Source organism: Littorina saxatilis, linkage group LG5 (assembly GCF_037325665.1).
Source record: "Littorina saxatilis isolate snail1 linkage group LG5, US_GU_Lsax_2.0, whole genome shotgun sequence".
In the NCBI taxonomy this organism is placed as follows: Eukaryota; Metazoa; Mollusca; class Gastropoda; order Littorinimorpha; family Littorinidae; genus Littorina; species Littorina saxatilis.
In genome coordinates, this window is record NC_090249.1 from 1478453 (window position 1) to 1495816 (window position 17364).

Here is a 17364-nt window from a genome sequence, read left to right on the forward strand (position 1 = left end):
TACGGAGGGCACCTAGGATGTTCTCAAGTGGTGAGTGTTTAAATGAAAGGGTGTTTGTACTGTGTGTAAAAGCCTGACAGTATCTGTGATGCCCGTTTACGGGAGGCTTACTGTGCCTTTAAACATAGTGGTGGTAGTGGTAGGATTCGCGAAACAACTGCTATATAGTTCTTGTGTGATGAATACATAACTGAAGAGTGTGTGGCAAAAACATTTTGACCGAGAAAGAACCGTCGTGAAGCTCTTGTATTCCTACCATTATCATAGATTCCACTTGGCACTGACAGTCTAACGGCTGTTTGCTTGTTTATTTTTGTGTGTTACGAGGGAGAAGACGAAGTCGTCGAATTGACTTTTAAACTGAGAACACAAACAAACAAACAAAGAACAAACAAGCAAATATAAACAAAATCCATAATGAGAAGCTTACATAATGTGTAATTAGAAGCAACACAAAACATCCACTGGAACATCGGTCTCTAGATCTTTAGAATGGACGGACAAAATACACATCACAGAAATAAAAATGAATTCAAACCAGCCGTTAGACTGCTAACGTTCCACAATCAAGGATAAAAAACAAGAATGGTAAGGTAACAACATGGTAAGGTAACAACATGGTAAGGTAACAAAATGGTAAGGTAACAACATGGTAAGGTAACAACATGGTAAGGTAACAACATGGTAATGGTAACAACATGGTAATGGTAACAAAATGGTAATGGTAACAAAATGTGACCCTCCACCACGGAATGAGTCGCATGTCACCTTTGCATGATTTTCATATTTGTACATTTTCCTAAAGAGTTTTAAATGCTCTATGCAGTGGTGAAAATCGTTTTAGAAAAGAGCGAAAACTGTTTGAGTATAAGCCTGTGACTAAGGTGACCCTCACACTGTTACAAGATACTCCTCGGACTTACATTAAGCCTAGCGCAGAACCGCGCGAGGTGACATGCGACTCATTTCGTGGTGGAGGGTCACAAATGGTAATAACATGGTAAGGTAACAACATGGTAAGGTAACAACATGGTAAGGTAACAACATGGTAAGGTAACAACATGGTAATGGTAACAACATGGTAATGGTAACAAAATGGTAATGGTAACAAAAGAAAACATTCACGAGAAGATCGACTCAATTGTCTTTTATAGTGTACAGACAGACAAATAAATGAAGTGAATTTTTTTTAAAAAGCGTTGGCAAGATGATCAAAACTCTTCATTTATTTTCTCTCTCTCGTCAATTTAGAAAATTAGAAAACAAACAAAACAAAACAAAAGCAAAACAACCAAATAACAATAACGTTGCTGTTGTTTGATATTTGTGTTGTTCTTGGTGGTGGTGATGGTTTTTCTCTCGTTTTAAAGCACGCACACACACACACACACACTGACGGCACACACGTACGCACGCACACACACGCACACAAACTCAAGTACAGAATCAAAACAAAACGCTGGGCCAACAATTATCACAAACACAAACAAACAAACTCCAGACAAAATGATCTTATTTTTTATTGCGGCAAGCCAGGACATTAAAAAAGGAGGTTCTTTGTTAGGCAAGAGGGAAATCCACACAACTAAAAGCTTCCATGAAAGACAAGCGGGGTTGGCAGCACAGCGACTTTTGTTTCCCTCTGCTCATACTTTCATACTCGAGTTCAGGTTAACTTGAAAGCAGAACAAAACGGAACAATTAACTTGAGTATTTCAACTCAGTGATAACGGGAAACGGCTAACATCACTGAACTGTTGTTTCTGTGCAAAATATTACTACGTCCTTGTCTTAATCATTTAAATGTATTATCTGTTTGACAGTAATACCAGAGAAATACAATGAATTATCTGTAGTGTACGTATGCCTCTGGTAATACTGAGGGACTTGCTTCCGTTTCTTGCTTCTTGTTTCAAATGTTGTGTTTGTGATTTTTATTTTATTTCATTGAGTTTGTTTTCTTTTTCTTGGCATTTCCTGTTAATAACGTTCTGCATTGTTTCTATCAAATAAAAAAAGCACACCGGGGTTTACTTCATTATAACCTGCAGGGGCGGACGAGAGAGGGGTTTCTGGACCCCCCCCCCCCCCCGGCCCCCAGCCAAAAAATAAAAATATTATTTTGTGTTTTTTGGGGTTGAGTTTCAATTTTTTGGGTATTAATCAGTGACAAAATCTGCTGCCTGAAACTGGTAATGATCATCCTCAGAATGCACCAGATTGCACTATTTTGCATCCTTTTTTTCAAAATTTTCCGGGGGGGGCATGCCCCCGGACCCCCCTAGCAAGCTAGGCGCTTCGCGCGTCGGCTCGGCGCCTTCACACCCATATCTTCACAATATACTTTTGGAAACCCCCCCCCCCCCCCCATAAAATGAACTGATCCGCCCCTGACCTGGTTAATCTCTCCGTTCTCTGTCAGCGAGCCGCCTGTATTCTTCCCACTGAGCGTGCATAAACAGGTGTAACCGAGTGCCAATTTACTTTCCTCTTTCTTACCGAGCTCAAACACTCAAGTAAACGACACAAGTTATATTACCAGGTTCTTTTATTCCATACGATGAAATGGGGAATGTGTGGGATAACGGGGGTTTACTTTCAAATACAAAACTTTCAATGTATAGGACTAAACAACTCCAAAAAAACAACGCTCTCAACTCTTCACTCTAAAACTACATTCTAAATTCTCCCTCTAAAGCTACCCTTTAAAGACACAATAAATCCTTCCCCCAAACTACACTCTACTCTAAATCCTCACTCTCAACTTTAATCCAAAAAAACCACAATGAGACTCTAATCTAAAACAAACGAAATCTAAAAAAGCAACCTAAAAACAAGTCTTCAAAAAAAACCAAATCTACAAAAACTCTAACAAAACCTGACCTAAATCTCTCCACTAAATCTAACTGCTCTTCACTAACAAAACCTACGAAAACAAATCTACGCCCCACTAAAAAAGAAAAGACCTAACTAAAAACCCCGTCGCACACTCGGCCATCCTGCAAAGCACAGAATGCACGCCGTAAGCATACGTAAACAAATTAACAATTTCAACTACCCCAAACTAACTCGTTGAACAACAAAACACATCATTCCTACCAAATAACATGCCTACAATATAATACCGTTCTCTCAAACAACGGTTTTCTAAAGCATTCACACACACAAAAGTCTTCCCAAACATTCCAACTCACAAAACAATCTACTTGAACATTCAAATAAATCCTTTCCCCAAGCAGCATACTATTCTTCTCACTGCTTACCCATTTACAGAAAGAAAATTGTGTTAACCTACCAGCAAAAGAATTCTCACATCCCGAAAAGATTGCAGCCGGTGACAGACATGTCACACAACGGCATCAAAAACACGCCGCACCAAATACACGTCTTCTTCCCTCAAAGATTCCAATCAAAAACACAGTTTTAGCGTCCACATCCTGCGCGCCGGTGTCACAAGATTAACACATTCAACTCGAGGGGTGTCGGGCAGCCCCACTTTCTTTAGTTAGTGTCTAACGTCACCTTCAACTATTCAAATTTACATCGCGGCGGAGGGAAAAAGGGACGGATGGAACAAAGCCACCCGTCAACCGCCTCCCGCTCACAAAAACATTAAATCACAAAACTTACTCCAGAGGCTTGTACCAAAAAAGCGATCGTTTTACCTATGCAAATTTTAGAATCGGCTATTCCGCGAGACCAATTCAATAGAAATGAAACTCAGTCTCGGAAACCTTAATGGATCCCCGATAGTACAGGTTTGAATCCTTAATAGCACAGAGGTACCACGAGTTCACACGGATGCACACAAGTGCATGTGTACCGTAACTGTCGTTCCCAAGCTCACACAGGGGACGTCACTTGTCCTGCGACGTACTCCCTGTTGTCTGCTGGGTAGTTTCGTAATCCAACAGAGACAAATAAATAAAATAAAATAAAATAAATAAATACATGAAAACATCTTAAGCATCAAGCAAGTAATAAATGTAGGCCTGTTTGAACACATCGGTAAAATCAAGGTAGTGCACTCAATCATAGACCAAATGGATAAATGGTCTATGACTCAATGTCAGTAATAGCCTGTCAGTATACCGGGCTTACCGGCGGCCGGACTGCTGGGCATGCAGAGCCGGGAAAACAGACGTTATACCAGTGTTCGCAATAACCAGGAAGTAGTATCAATATCGTTCTGGTTTTTAATGTGAAAACAGCAAGAACTTTTAAACTGATGAGGCAGACCTGAGACTTATAAAGGGAAGTAAACACTTTATTTAATTCAGTCATAGCCTACCGTGTCACAGTGCAATAAGCCTGATGATGATGATGATGATGATGATGATGATGATGATGATGATGATGATGGTGATGATGATGATGATGATGATTTCCATATGCTCTAGTCATCTCTTTGGTTGTTGCACCTTTTGGACACTGCAAACTGACTGTCAGAGGTTTTCGTAGATGCCGTATTAGGGATGAATTCGGTAAAAAGACAAGGAATACATATCCCCTCCCCCCCCCCCCCCCCTCTCTCTCTCTCTCTCTTGAATAAGAAGAAGAAGAAAAAGAAGAAGAAAAAAGCCAAATAACGTTCCCGTTCTTCCTGACACACGCTTTCATTCATAATCGTGAAGCTACAGATCTCTGGTGAAAACCTGCCCTTCTCCGCAACTGACGCTGCCACTTAAAGAGATAGCTCTGCCTGTTGGATGATGGCGTCTGCAACTCTGGTCAGGCCTTGAATGGAACTGTTGACAAAAGTACTGTGGATATATTGCTACACTTTGCTAATGTCCTTCTGCGTCTTACTTCGGCGCCCTTACTTCTATCTCAGTTCAACTAAATGCACGCATCTGAAAATGTTTAAAGTGCCTGCGCTTTCTGCTCGATGTGATATTCTGATTCCACAAGGGAGAAAATCTAAATCAGTAAATGAGCCTTTTGACTCAAGTCAAAACTCTTGTAACGCAGAAGTGGAGGCATTCCCTGTTGTTGTTTTTCCCATAATACGGTGAACCTCATACGGCCTACACTAAACGCCGAGGCATTATAGACTGATGAAACACACAACAGTTAGTTCATTCCTCATATCATTTCATTTTGAAGCTCTTTGATTCAAGGCCGGTGTGACGTTTTCATCTTTCGCCGTGTTGATATTTCGATTCTCGGCCTCGTTGATCTAGTATAAACTCTACACTGAACAAAAAAAACACCCTTCGATAGTACTGATAAGCGACCTTGTGTACCTTACATTCAATGATTCATGGGGCCAAATTTGTCCAACCAATTTTTTTTTATTTAACTTGAAATTTGATTCATCCTCAAATGTTTCCCTTCTTACTCAAGGGACGTAAGGCCTAAAAAAAAAATAGGTGTGGTTACGGTAACCCGACCTACCCTATTTTTAGGGGCCGATCCTATAACTTTTTATTACATTTGTCAAAAAAACCACAAAAAAACCCAAAAAAAAACAGTGCAAAAAACGCAATGAAAGCGAAAGCGCCCGTGTCGCACACTTATTTCCCTGTCAAGTAGGTTTAATTTGTACACATTAGAAAAAAAAGTTAAAAAAAACAAAAAGTGATTGCCTACCTACCTACCCTATTTTTATATTTAGTCAAGTTTTGACTAAATATTTTAACATCGAGGGGGAATCGAAACGAGGGTCGTGGTGTATGTGCGTGTGTGCGTGTGTGTGTGTGTGTGTGTGTGTGTGTAGAGCGATTCAGACTAAACTACTGGACCGATCTTTATGAAATTTGACATGAGAGTTCCTGGGTATGAAATCCCCGAACGTTTTTTTCATTTTTTTGATAAATGTCTTTGATGACGTCATATCCGGCTTTTCGTGAAAGTTGAGGCGGCACTGTCACCAGGGTTCGACACTAGCGGGGGCGGGGGGCGTAACGCCCCACAGTTTTGTGTTCCGCCCCAAACATTGCCGAAGCTTGGGGCCCACTCCGCCCCAGGATAAATTCCAACAATGACAAACCGAAAATTCTAATGCCAGAGCCAATCACTAAAAATCGCCAGTCAAAGTCGTCACTGAAATTTGCGTAACGATCAATGCCGCAGTCAAGAAAAACAACATTGAAATCGTCGAAGGACAATGCCGCAAGGGAAATAACTCCCAGATAGCGCTCTTTAGCGTGAGAGATAAGTATCGCCTTCAAATGCCAAACGCAAAATGTGGCGACACATCCTTGGTGTAAAAAGACATGGAAATGAAGATGAAGAACAGCGTGGAGAGAAATGAAAAAGGAGACCGATGCAGCCAAAAGCGCGAAGCGCTGTCGTAATTTCAATGTCAAGTGGTTGAAAGAATTTCCCTGGCTTCAGTACGATGAAGAAAAACAGACAATGCATTGCCGCCCGTGCAGATCTTATAGCGGAGAACCACTTGGAAAAAGTGGTGATTCTGAAGGTATATATATATACTTAGCATGAATAACAGTGGGTCCCAGATTTTTGTTTTCCGCCCCAGCAATTTCCATCTCCGGGGCCAGTGTGGCCCCAGGCCAAATAAGTTAGTGTCGACCCCTGGTCACGCCCTCATTTTTCAACCAAATTTGTTGAAATTTTGGTCAAGTAATCTTCGACGAAGCCCGGACTTCGGTATTGCATTTCAGCTTGGTGGCTTAAAAATTAATTAATGACTTTGGTCATTAAAAATCTGAAAATTGTAAAAAAAAATAAAAATTTATAAAACGATCCAAATTTACGTTCATCTTATTCTCCATCATTTGTTGATTCCAAAAACATATAAATATGTTATATTCGGATTAAAAACAAGCTCTGAAAATTAAATATATAAAAATTATTATCAAAATGTTTTTTTCGAAATCAATTTAAAAACACTTTCATCTTATTCCTTGTCGGTTCCTGATTCCAAAAATATATAGATATGATATGTTTGGATTAAAAACACGCTCAGAAAGTTAAAACGAAGAGAGGTACAGAAAAGCGTGCTATCCTTCTCAGCGCAACGAATACCCCGCTCTTCTTGTCAATTCCACGGGCACTGCCTTTGCCACGGGCGGTGGAGTGACGATGCTACGAGTATACGGTCTTGCTGCGTTGCGTTGCGTTCAGTTTCATTCTGTGAGTTCGACAGCTACTTGACTAAATATTGTATTTTCGCCTTACGCGACTTGTTTTTGGCTATGTTACCGTAACCACACCTTTTTTTTTTTTTTGGCCTAACCACTCGGTACACGTTTTCAAAAAAATCGATTTTGGGGGTGAAATCTATTAAATTTCACCACCAATTTTCTTCACATGCAAGAAACTGACATGCTTTTCGTCCATAAATAATTTCACTTCTTAATTTTACCAGGAAACAACATTTCAGTCTTGAGTATATATATATATATCGAGGGGGAAATATGTACACAGGCGAAAGATGAAATCGTGACACCGGATAGGCGACTTTTCACTTCCTCTGCGTATTTATTTAATTCAGTCATTATTTTTGTCTGTGTTCCCTTACAGTTACAGATGAAATGTTCAGCTAAAAACAATTTTCCTTCTTGTTTTATTTTTGACATGGAATGAGAATGTTGTCCTATATGTGTGGAGCAGGAACTGCACAGTCAGACAAGCCAGGGGAGGCGAGTCATGGCGAAGAGAAGAAGGAAGGGGGAGTCGCCCACCGGGTTCACTGTTCACATGGACAACGCAACCTACAGCCGATGGCGCGACGTGGGTGTGACGCTGCAACTGGCCGGCGATGAGGACATAGCTCGCTACTTGCTGCACAGGTACCTGAAGCGGTGTGTTGTGTCGTGTAGCATCGGCGCCATTGCATTGTGTTGTGAAGAGAGCCTTGTAAGCGCCGACCCTCCCGGTATGCACTATTTTCTCCCCAAAGTAGAATGTGGGTGTTTAGAACTGTACTGTAGTGTACTATCTGTATGGGGCAAAAAAAACGCACCACATTCGCGCCCACTAATGGAACTGTTTTGGAAGTGATTTTTTTCGTAATTTTCAAATTGTCGTAAAATATGAACCAGATAAGGACCACATCAAAAAGAACAAGTCGCGTAAGGCAAAAGTACATTTAGTCAAGCTGTCGAACTCACAAAATGAAACTGAACGCACTGCATTTTTTCAGCAAGACCGTATACTCGTAGCATCGTCAGTCTACCGCTCGTGGCAAAGGCAGTAAAAACTGACAATCCAGAATAGCGTGGTAGTGGTTGCGCTGAGCAGGATAGCACGCTTTTCTGTATCTCTATTCTTTTTAGCTTTCTGAGCTTGTTTTTAATCCAAACATATCATATCTATTTGTTTTTGGAATCAGGAATCGACAAGGAATGATATGAAATTATTTTTTAACTCTTACCAGTACCCTGTAGTTTTCCACTGACCAATTATTTAATTATCAAAAAAACAAATTTGTTATTTTACATTGGATGGGTTGGACAGTGGATAAACTCATATGTTAGACACACTTTATGACAGAAACAAGCTGGGTTTTTGTTATAATTTAGTTATAGGAATGCATTATTAGGCACAAAAAAAAAAGTCTGTTAACGGTAACATAGGCCAATAAAATAGGGTCGGTAGGTCGGGACTTTTTTTTTTCTTTTCCCCCAAAAAACATATTTCTAAGTTATTTTGCCAAAAAACAAAGACCTTTTTATTTTTATTTTTTTTCTCAAAAAAACCATATTTTTAAGTTATTTTGCCAAAACATTTTTTTTAAATTTTATTTATTTATTTTTTTCCCCAAATGCCAAAAACAAGTCTAGGGTCACGGGAAAAAATAGGGTCGGTCGGGATACCGTAAACAGACTATTTTTTTGTTGTTGTGCCTTAGGCATGCGTACGTCATGAAACGTCCAACAGTTTGAAATTTGGGTGGGGGTATTCAGGTGACAATAACTTTTTTGTTTATCAGCAAAACTCAATAAAACTTTGCTATGTTATGTAAAATGAATGCCCAAACAGACTAGTTAGCAGCATATCTAAAATAAACTGAACACAAAAGAAATTTCTTCTTTGTGTTTGTCACGTGTTCCAAAAAATGGGCGTACACATTTCAACAAAAATCATGTTGTCACCCCCATAACATTTTTTACCTTTAAAGATAGCACAATTCTCTTTGCAAATATGAAAAGCGTATTCATTTTCCTTTCATTTGATATATAACTTTCTATATTTCATTTAGAATATGACCCCAGATAGCCACTCGGCAAGTAGGCACCAACAGCACTGTAAAATATGCCCTAAAACCCCCGAACTGGTAAGAGTTAAATGATTTCGGAAAATTAATTTTTATCATAATTTTCATATTTTTTATTTTCAGAGCTTGATTTTAATCCAAATATAACATATTTATATGTTTTGGGAATCAGAAAATGATGAAGAATAAGATGAAATTGTTTTTGGATCGTTTTATAACAAAATAATTTTAATTGCAATTTTCAGATTTTTAATGACCAAAGTCATTAATCATTTTTAAGCCTCCACGTTGAAATGCAATACCAAAGTCCGGCCTTCGTCGAAGATTGCTTGGCCAAATTAAATTTCTATTAATTTGATTGAAAAATGAGGGTGTGACAGTGCCGCCTCAACTTTTACAAAAAGCCTGATATGACGTCATCAAATACATTTATAAAAAAAATGAAAAAAACGTCTGGGGATATTATTCCCAGGAACTCTCATGTAAAATTTCATAAAGATCGGTCCAGTAGTTTACTCTAAATCGCTCTACACACACACACAGACACACACACACATACACCACGACCCTCATCTCGATTCCCCCTCTATGTAAAAAAAGATTTGTGGAGGATATTTGACTGGCTGTACGTTTAGTGGATAATCGTCACAAAACTTTTCAAAATGACGCCTTAGGTGTACTTACTTTAACTGTAATTGCAAGATTGAGTCTATGCAACACTTGCCAAGTTGCTGTTTTTCCAACAAAATGCTTTCTTTTCTGCCACATTGTGTTTTGTGCGTTCTTGTGACACAGTGTGTTCTTTGTTATTGTGACAAAGTGTTTTGTGTGTTAGACACAGTATGTTCTGTGTTACAGATGAGAAAAGGGAGAGAGGAAGTGAGACAGAGGTGTTTGTTATTGTGATACAGTTATTTTGTTAGTTAATATGACACAGTGTACGTGTTGTGTGTTGCAGCTATGAGAAAGGGAAGAGGGAGAGGCAGTCAGAAGCTACTTTATGTACACGATGCCAGTCTCCCCTGACACTGGTGTGTCTTGACTGTGACACTGACATGACACAGGCAACACTGACATCTCAACTGGCACAGGTGAGTCTTGACTGTGACACTGACATGACACAGGCAACACTGACATCTCCCCTGACACAGGTGTGTCTTGACTGTGACACTGACATGACACAGGCAACACTGACATCTCAACTGACACAGGTGTGTCTTGACTGTGACACTGACATGACACAGGCAACACTGACATCTCAACTGGCACAGATGAGAACACGGGTTTCATAAATTATGTTGATCAGAAAGCATGATAATATTAAAGTGCTGTTCACATGGAACACTTTCAATCAATGCTCTGCCAACTTTCAAGCGATTTTTGTCGGAGCCATTTCAGATGAAAATCGCTTTCCATGTGAGCAGTGCAAATGCTCGGACTAGTTTTAAGCAACATTATCATCAGACATGACCATTCCGGATTGTCTGGTCATATTCGTTGTTTTCGAGAGAAGGGAAGTTACTGCATTAGTGTCTGTTGTCAAAATTGCGCCAGCTTGGACAATTTGTTGACAGATAGTCTTTGAGTTTGTAAGAAGACTAAGACAAAGAATGTAGAGATAGTAAAACGAGCGCATCATAGTGTCTTTCATCGCTTTCTCACGGAACTGAGCCTTCAAAATCAGTACAGCTATCGAAACAACCTCCGAATGCGTTAGCTCTAAGATATCGACGCAGCGGTCTTTGAAGTGATACTAAGGATCAAATGCAAACGATGTTTTCATTGGCTAGAGCTAACCAATCCATAAACGCGGTAAGAAAAGTCTGCGTCAAGTCACCAGCAAGTTGCAGACGAGTCACGCAGCGCTCAAACAAGTTTTCAAGTGGCAGCTACATGGGAGCTAAATCATTGGGGCCGGTAGACTTTTCACCAACTGGGCCTCAGCGATTTGGTAGTGTCTTTAAGCCTCGGTCATACAGGCGACTCAGTCGTTGCGATTCAGTCTTGCGATTCAGTCTTTGGCCGATCGCACATCACATCGTAGGCCATTGACCCGTCACATGATGAACGATAGATGAACGACTGACGAACGATATAACTCCACGCGAGCGGGGCGGAAGTGACGTGTCATAGTGAACACGGCAAACGTGCTTTGCGAGAGCAGACGCTAAATGTTTGAACGTCGCTCTACCTTTCTGAAAAATTTCTTTCAGCATTACGCCTTTGCAAGAAATAAAGTTCCCAGACAGCTGCAATTAATGTTTTCCGACCGCTGTACACGCCTAAAACGTCTCCTTTATATCTGAGTAAAAAACTGTTCTTCCAAAAAGTTTTGAATCGACGAAGAGATGCTGTACGCCACTGTCCGCCATTATTTTACGTCACGGCGTCAAGGCCGCAGCAACGCGTTCTGATTGGCTCTGTTGGCTCTGCCCCTGCGATTGACCGACGACTGGATCGCAGGAATAGAACATGTTCTAAACCTCAAAGCTACGAGGGAATCGCATGAGACTGAGTCGCAGACTTGTCGTAGCTGTTTTCTACGACTGAGTCGGCTGTGTGACAGGGTAAATCGCGCGACTCAGTCGCATGTGTGACAGCCCTCTTAGACCATCTAAAGTTGGTTGAAAGTCTGCCATGTGATCGGCACTTAAGATGCGTTTCAGTTTGTTTGCAAAGAATATCACTTGATACTTATTTGTCTTTGATCTGGAAGCTTATACATTGTACATGTGTATGCATCTGATTAATGCACTTATACTTACCCTTGATTGTAGTTATTGTCTGCATATATTGTGTTTTTTACTGGACGCATGGGGTTCTAACTAGGAGTAGAGTAAATCAAAAGAAACATATAGCTTCCGTATTTCGGCCTTGATGATGATAAAGTGCTTTTCCCCGTAGTTACTGTACATCTGATCAGGCTTACTGTTTGCTTTCAGAAAGACCATGACCCCCTGACACCTGTCCCCTACACCTTGACAAGTGAACCTGGACAGGTGCTGTTTGGAGGCACCCTGCACGGTGGATGTGATCAGGTCGTCGTGAAGGAGGAAGAACCGCATGCAGCTGGCATCAGTGAACGTCACTTTGATAGACAGGTGTCAGGGCCACGCCCACATACAGCACTCTCACCTCAGGAACAGGCACAGGGAGAAACAGAGGTACAGAAAGAATCGGAGACACGGAGAGAAGACCGTGCAGTGGCAGAGATGGAAGAAGAAGCACAGATTTATTGTGAAACAGAGACACACAGAGAAACGGAGCCACAGTGGGAAACAGAAACACTGAGAGAAACAGAGACTCGGAGAGAAACAGAGCCATGGGCTGAGTGTGATGATGTGTCTTTGGACGCAGCCTCCCCTCTGCCCGCTCTGTCTGAAGAAGATCCAACCTCTGACCCCCAGGCGTGTATGTTACTCAAGGAAGACGCCAGTCTCCAACACACTGCGGAGGTCAAAGCTCAAGTCTCTGGGTCTGTGCAGACATTATATCCTGACGGCCAGGCGGACGTGATGCAGGTCACACCCTGTCACCATGACAATGACAAGCCACAGGTCACACCCTGTCACCGTGACGATGACCTGCCAGAAGCGTCAGATCAGGGTGAGTGTGACAATGTTAAGGGAGTTGTCTTCTCTTTGCTCATCTGATGTTGGCAAGACTAAGAGGGTCATCATGTTGAAGAAAGGTGACAGGCATTGCATTGTGACAGGGTTTGTTTGTTCGTTCATGGGCTGAAACTCCCACGGCTTTTACGTGTATGACCGTTTTTACCCCGCCATTTAGGCAGCCATACGCCGCTTTCGGAGGAAGCATGCTGGGTATTTTTGTGTTTCTATAACCCACCGAACTCAGACATGGATTACAGGATCTTTTTCGTGCGCACTTGGTCTTGTGCTTGCGTGTACACACGGGGGTGTTCGGACACCGAGGAGAGTCTGCACACAAAGTTGACACGGAGAAATAAATCTCTCGCCGAACGTGGGGACGAACTCACGCTGACAGCGGCCAACTGGATACAAATCCAGCGCGCTACCGACTAAGCTACATCCCCGCCACTTGTGACAGGCATTGCATTGTGACAGGGTGACGCAGTACTCCCCCTTCCACAGCAGCTGCTCTGCTGAGTTGTCTGCCAACCTTGTGCACTGAGCTATTTATAGCTCAAATGTTAATTGACTGCTGGCCAGGCAGCCCTGGATTGTAGAGAGCTATTTGTGATAGGGTCTGACCGCTCTTGGTATGCTCTTGCCAACCTATCTGTTGAGCAAAGAAGAGTTTATAGGGCTGGTAATTTAGACCCGACTCACGCCTGTTTGACTGGCGTTGCCTCCAAAGATAAACAAAAAAATTCCGACGAGGTAGGAAAAACACCCCCGTCCTTACCATTCTCACTGCCACCAACTGAGAAGGTTATTTCCCTTTGACCATTAATATGTCCCTCTATAAGTCCTTGTAGAATCTTAATCCACCAATAACTCCCTAACCGTGTGTTTGACTGGTCCCAATTTTTGTAAGGACCGTCTCAGGAATGTATAGAACCTGTTCACCAAGTTTGGTGACGATCGGTCCGTTCATTCTTGAGATCTATATGCGAACACAAACACACAAACAAACAAACAAACAAACACATCGACCGAATCCTATACACACCCCTATACCGGGGGTGTAATAACCTGCTTCCTGTCACTTTGGTTACACGTTTGTATGGCGCCTTACATGTGTCACATGTAAGTTGTGTGACAAAGGCTGTGTATGTTGTACTGTGGCTGTATGTTTGTGTCACATGTAGAACTGTGTGTGAAAATGACAGTGTATGTTGTACTGTGGCTGTATGTTTGTGTCACATGTAGAACGTTGTGTGACAATGACAGTGTATGTTGTACTGTGGCTGTATGTTTGTGTCACATGTAGAACTTTGTGTGACAATAACAGTGTATGTTGTACTGTGGCTGTATGTTTGTGTCACATGTAGAACTTTGTGTGACAATAACAGTGTATGTTGTACTGTGGCTGTATGTTTGTGTCACATGTAGAACGTTGTGTGAAAATGACAGTGTATGTTGTACTGTGGCTGTATGTTTGAGTCACATGTAGAACTTTGTGTGACAATGACAGTGTATGTTGTACTGTGGCTGTATGTTTGTGTCACATGTAGAACTGTGTGTGACAATAACAGTGTATGTTGTACTGTGGCTGTATGTTTGTGTCACATGTAGAACTCTGTGTGAAAATGACAGTGTATGTTGTACTGTGGCTGTATGTTTGTGTCACATACATGTAGAACTTTGTGTGACAATGACAGTGTATGTTGTACTGTGGCTGTATGTTTGTGTCACATGTAGAACTTTGTGTGACAATGACAGTGTATGTTGTACTGTGGCTGTATGTTTGTGTCACATGTAGAACGTTGTGTGACAATGACAGTGTATGTTGTACTGTGGCTGTATGTTTGAGTCACAATCTCACATGTAGAACTTTGTGTGACAATAACAGTGTATGTTGTACTGTGGCTGTATGTTTGTGTCACATGTAGAACGTTGTGTGAAAATGACAGTGTATGTTGTACTGTGGCTGTATGTTTGTGTCACATGTAGAACTTTGTGTGACAATAACAGTGTATGTTGTACTGTGGCTGTATGTTTGTGTCACATGTAGAACTTTGTGTGACAATAACAGTGTATGTTGTACTGTGGCTGTATGTTTGTGTCACATGTAGAACTTTGTGTGAAAATGACAGTGTATGTTGTACTGTGGCTGTATGTTTGTGTCACATGTAGAACTTTGTGTGAAAATGACAGTGTATGTTGTACTGTGGCTGTATGTTTGTGTCACATGTAGAACTTTGTGTGACAATGACAGTGTATGTTGTACTGTGGCTGTATGTTTGTGTCACATGTAGAACGTTGTGTGAAAATGACAGTGTATGTTGTACTGTGGCTGTATGTTTGTGTCACATGTAGAACTTTGTGTGAAAATGACAGTGTATGTTGTACTGTGGCTGTATGATTGTGTCACATGTAGAACGTTGTGTGAAATGACAGTGTATGTTGTACTGTGGCTGTTTGTCCCTGTTAGTGTCTCTTGGCAGGAGGGGGTGGGAGGTGTGTGTGTTCATGTGTATGTATGTGTGTACATGAGTGCATGCAGGTGAGTGTGTGTTTGGAATCATATGTGTAAGCAGATAATCATTTTTTATTGAGATTTAGTATGAACGTCATTCTCTGTCGCATTGCAGACAGTGTGAAGAGCAAGACAAGCACCCGACGGTCCAATGCTGCCAGGCGTCGTCCTGTACGTCAAAGCGCTCCTATCCCCGCCAACAAGGGGATGAACCGTGAGACTAACGGTGACAGTTTTGGTGAGATGAACAGTGCGATTGAAGTGATGAAAAGTGAGACAAACAGAGAAATGCATGGTGAGATGAACAGTAGTGAGATGAATAGTGAGACAGGTGAGATGAAGGATGAGATAAAGGGCACAACTAGGTGTTCAGGTAACAGCGGTGCTGGAGGCGCCACATGTGGTCAGTGCGGGAAGCGCTTCAAGTCGCGGTACAACGTCCAGTTGCACGTCAAGGTGGCGCACACCCCGGGCTTCAAGTGGAAGCACCAGTGTCACCTGTGCGAGAAGAGTTTCCGCAACAAGGGCGAGTGTCTCTCGCACATCGCCGCACACAGCCACATCAACCCCCACCAGTGCCACAGGTGTGGCAAGACTTTCAGGCACAAACAGAGCGTCGTGCGACACGCTGCCAGCTGTGGGCTGGTCAAACCCCGGCGTCGGGCCGGCGACGGTGACGCATCAGGAGGGAAGAAGCCCGTCAAGAAAAGGGGTGGGGATGGTGGTAGTCACGTGTGTGAGCTCTGCGGCAAGACTTTCAAGTCGCGGCGGAACATGCGCATTCACATCCAGACATTGCATACCGAGAACTACGTGTGGAAACACAAGTGCGAGTTTTGTCCTAAGACATTCCGCAACAGGGGCGAGTGCGTGGCGCACTCCTCCACCCACGACAACGTCAAGCTCTACCTGTGCTGCCACTGCGGCAAGTCCTTTCGCCACAAGCAGAGCCTCACCCGCCACGGGTTAGATTGCGGCGTACAGCGGCCCCGAAAGGTGCCCAGGCTTGACTGCGAGGTGTGTCACAAGGAGTTCAGGAAACGCACGTCGCTGGTGGAACACGTGCGAGCCCTGCACAAGGATGAAGCCCGCCAGTGCATGCGCTGCGGCCAGTGCTTCATCTGGAGGAACTCGCTGCGCAGACATCTGCAGAGAGAGTCGTGCACCAAGCGCAAGCGACCCACCAAGAAACCCAAACTGAAGTGATGTGTTTGGACAGGAGAACATGTAAAAGTCAAAGGATGAAAGTCGCTAGTTCCTTTCAAAGCTTGTTATTCTCTCAGGTGCCAGGAGATTGGTTCCGTATAACTCTCGCTTACTCCATTACACATGTGGCATGCATTCAAAGCGCTTACTTCCCTTTGGTTATTTGAGGACAACATGTAGTTGGGGGGGGTCAGGGGATTTGAAGACTTGTCAGATGTAACAAGCAGGACAGATGTATGGTCAGAGACACAGTGGGCCGGGGGGGGGGGGGGGGGGGGGGGAGGTTGTTGTCAGTTGTAACAGATGTCAAATGCTCATTGTTTTGTTTTCTGAGTGCGTGTTAATGTATGACTGGGTGTGTGTGTGTGGTAATTTCCGTTGTAATTGCTATTGTTAACTTTGTATGTAAATTGTGTGGTAGGGGGGTATGTACGTGTTAACATTCAGTGAGGTTTATTGTGTGGTAGGGAGGTATGTACGTGTTAACATTCAGTGAGGTTTATTGTGTGGTAGGGGGGTATGTACGTGTTAACATTCAGTGAGGTTTAATGTGTGGTAGGGGGGTATGTACGTGTTAGCTTTCAGTGAGGTTTATTGTGTGGTAGGGGGGTATGTACGTGTTAACATTCAGTGAGGTTTATTGTGTGGTAGGGGGGTATGTATTGGTATGTTGTCACTTTCAGTGAGGTTCAATGTGTGACGGGGTGTGAATGTTGTCACTTTCAGTGAGGTTCAATGTGTGACGGGGTGTGAATGTTGTCACTTTCAGTGAGGTTCAATGTGTGACGGGGTGTGAATGTTGTTTTGATTTTTTGTTTCCTTAAGGTTTCTTTCATTTTTACTTA

The 17364-nt window shown here is 42.4% G+C and overlaps 1 protein-coding gene across 2 annotated transcripts; it reads left to right on the forward strand.

The window, feature by feature from the left end:
• Positions 1 to 4546: 4546 nt before the first annotated feature.
• Positions 4547 to 16783, forward strand: LOC138966040 (zinc finger protein 557-like). 2 transcript variants are annotated; one of them, XM_070338130.1, is made up of 6 exons: positions 4547 to 4760; positions 7582 to 7760; positions 10146 to 10278; positions 12130 to 12737; positions 12774 to 12793; positions 15429 to 16783. In XM_070338130.1, the coding sequence occupies exons 1-6, from the start codon at positions 4743 to 4745 to the stop codon at positions 16517 to 16519; spliced, it is 2049 nt and encodes a 682-aa protein (XP_070194231.1). In that variant the 5' UTR covers positions 4547 to 4742; the 3' UTR covers positions 16520 to 16783. The 2 variants fall into 2 exon arrangements, with proteins under 2 accessions (XP_070194231.1, XP_070194230.1); XM_070338129.1 differs by having other exon boundaries at positions 12130 to 12793.
• The last annotated feature ends 581 nt before the right edge of the window (positions 16784 to 17364 follow it).

What these genes read in the sequence shown, in the direction of transcription:
- LOC138966040 (XM_070338129.1), top strand. An exon ending in GCTCGCTACTTGCTGCACAG is followed by an intron (nt 7,761 to 10,145) that starts GTACCTGAAGCG and finishes TGTGTGTTGCAG; the next exon opens with CTATGAGAAAGGGAAGAGGG. An exon ending in GCCAGAAGCGTCAGATCAGG is followed by an intron (nt 12,794 to 15,428) that starts GTGAGTGTGACA and finishes GTCGCATTGCAG; the next exon opens with ACAGTGTGAAGAGCAAGACA.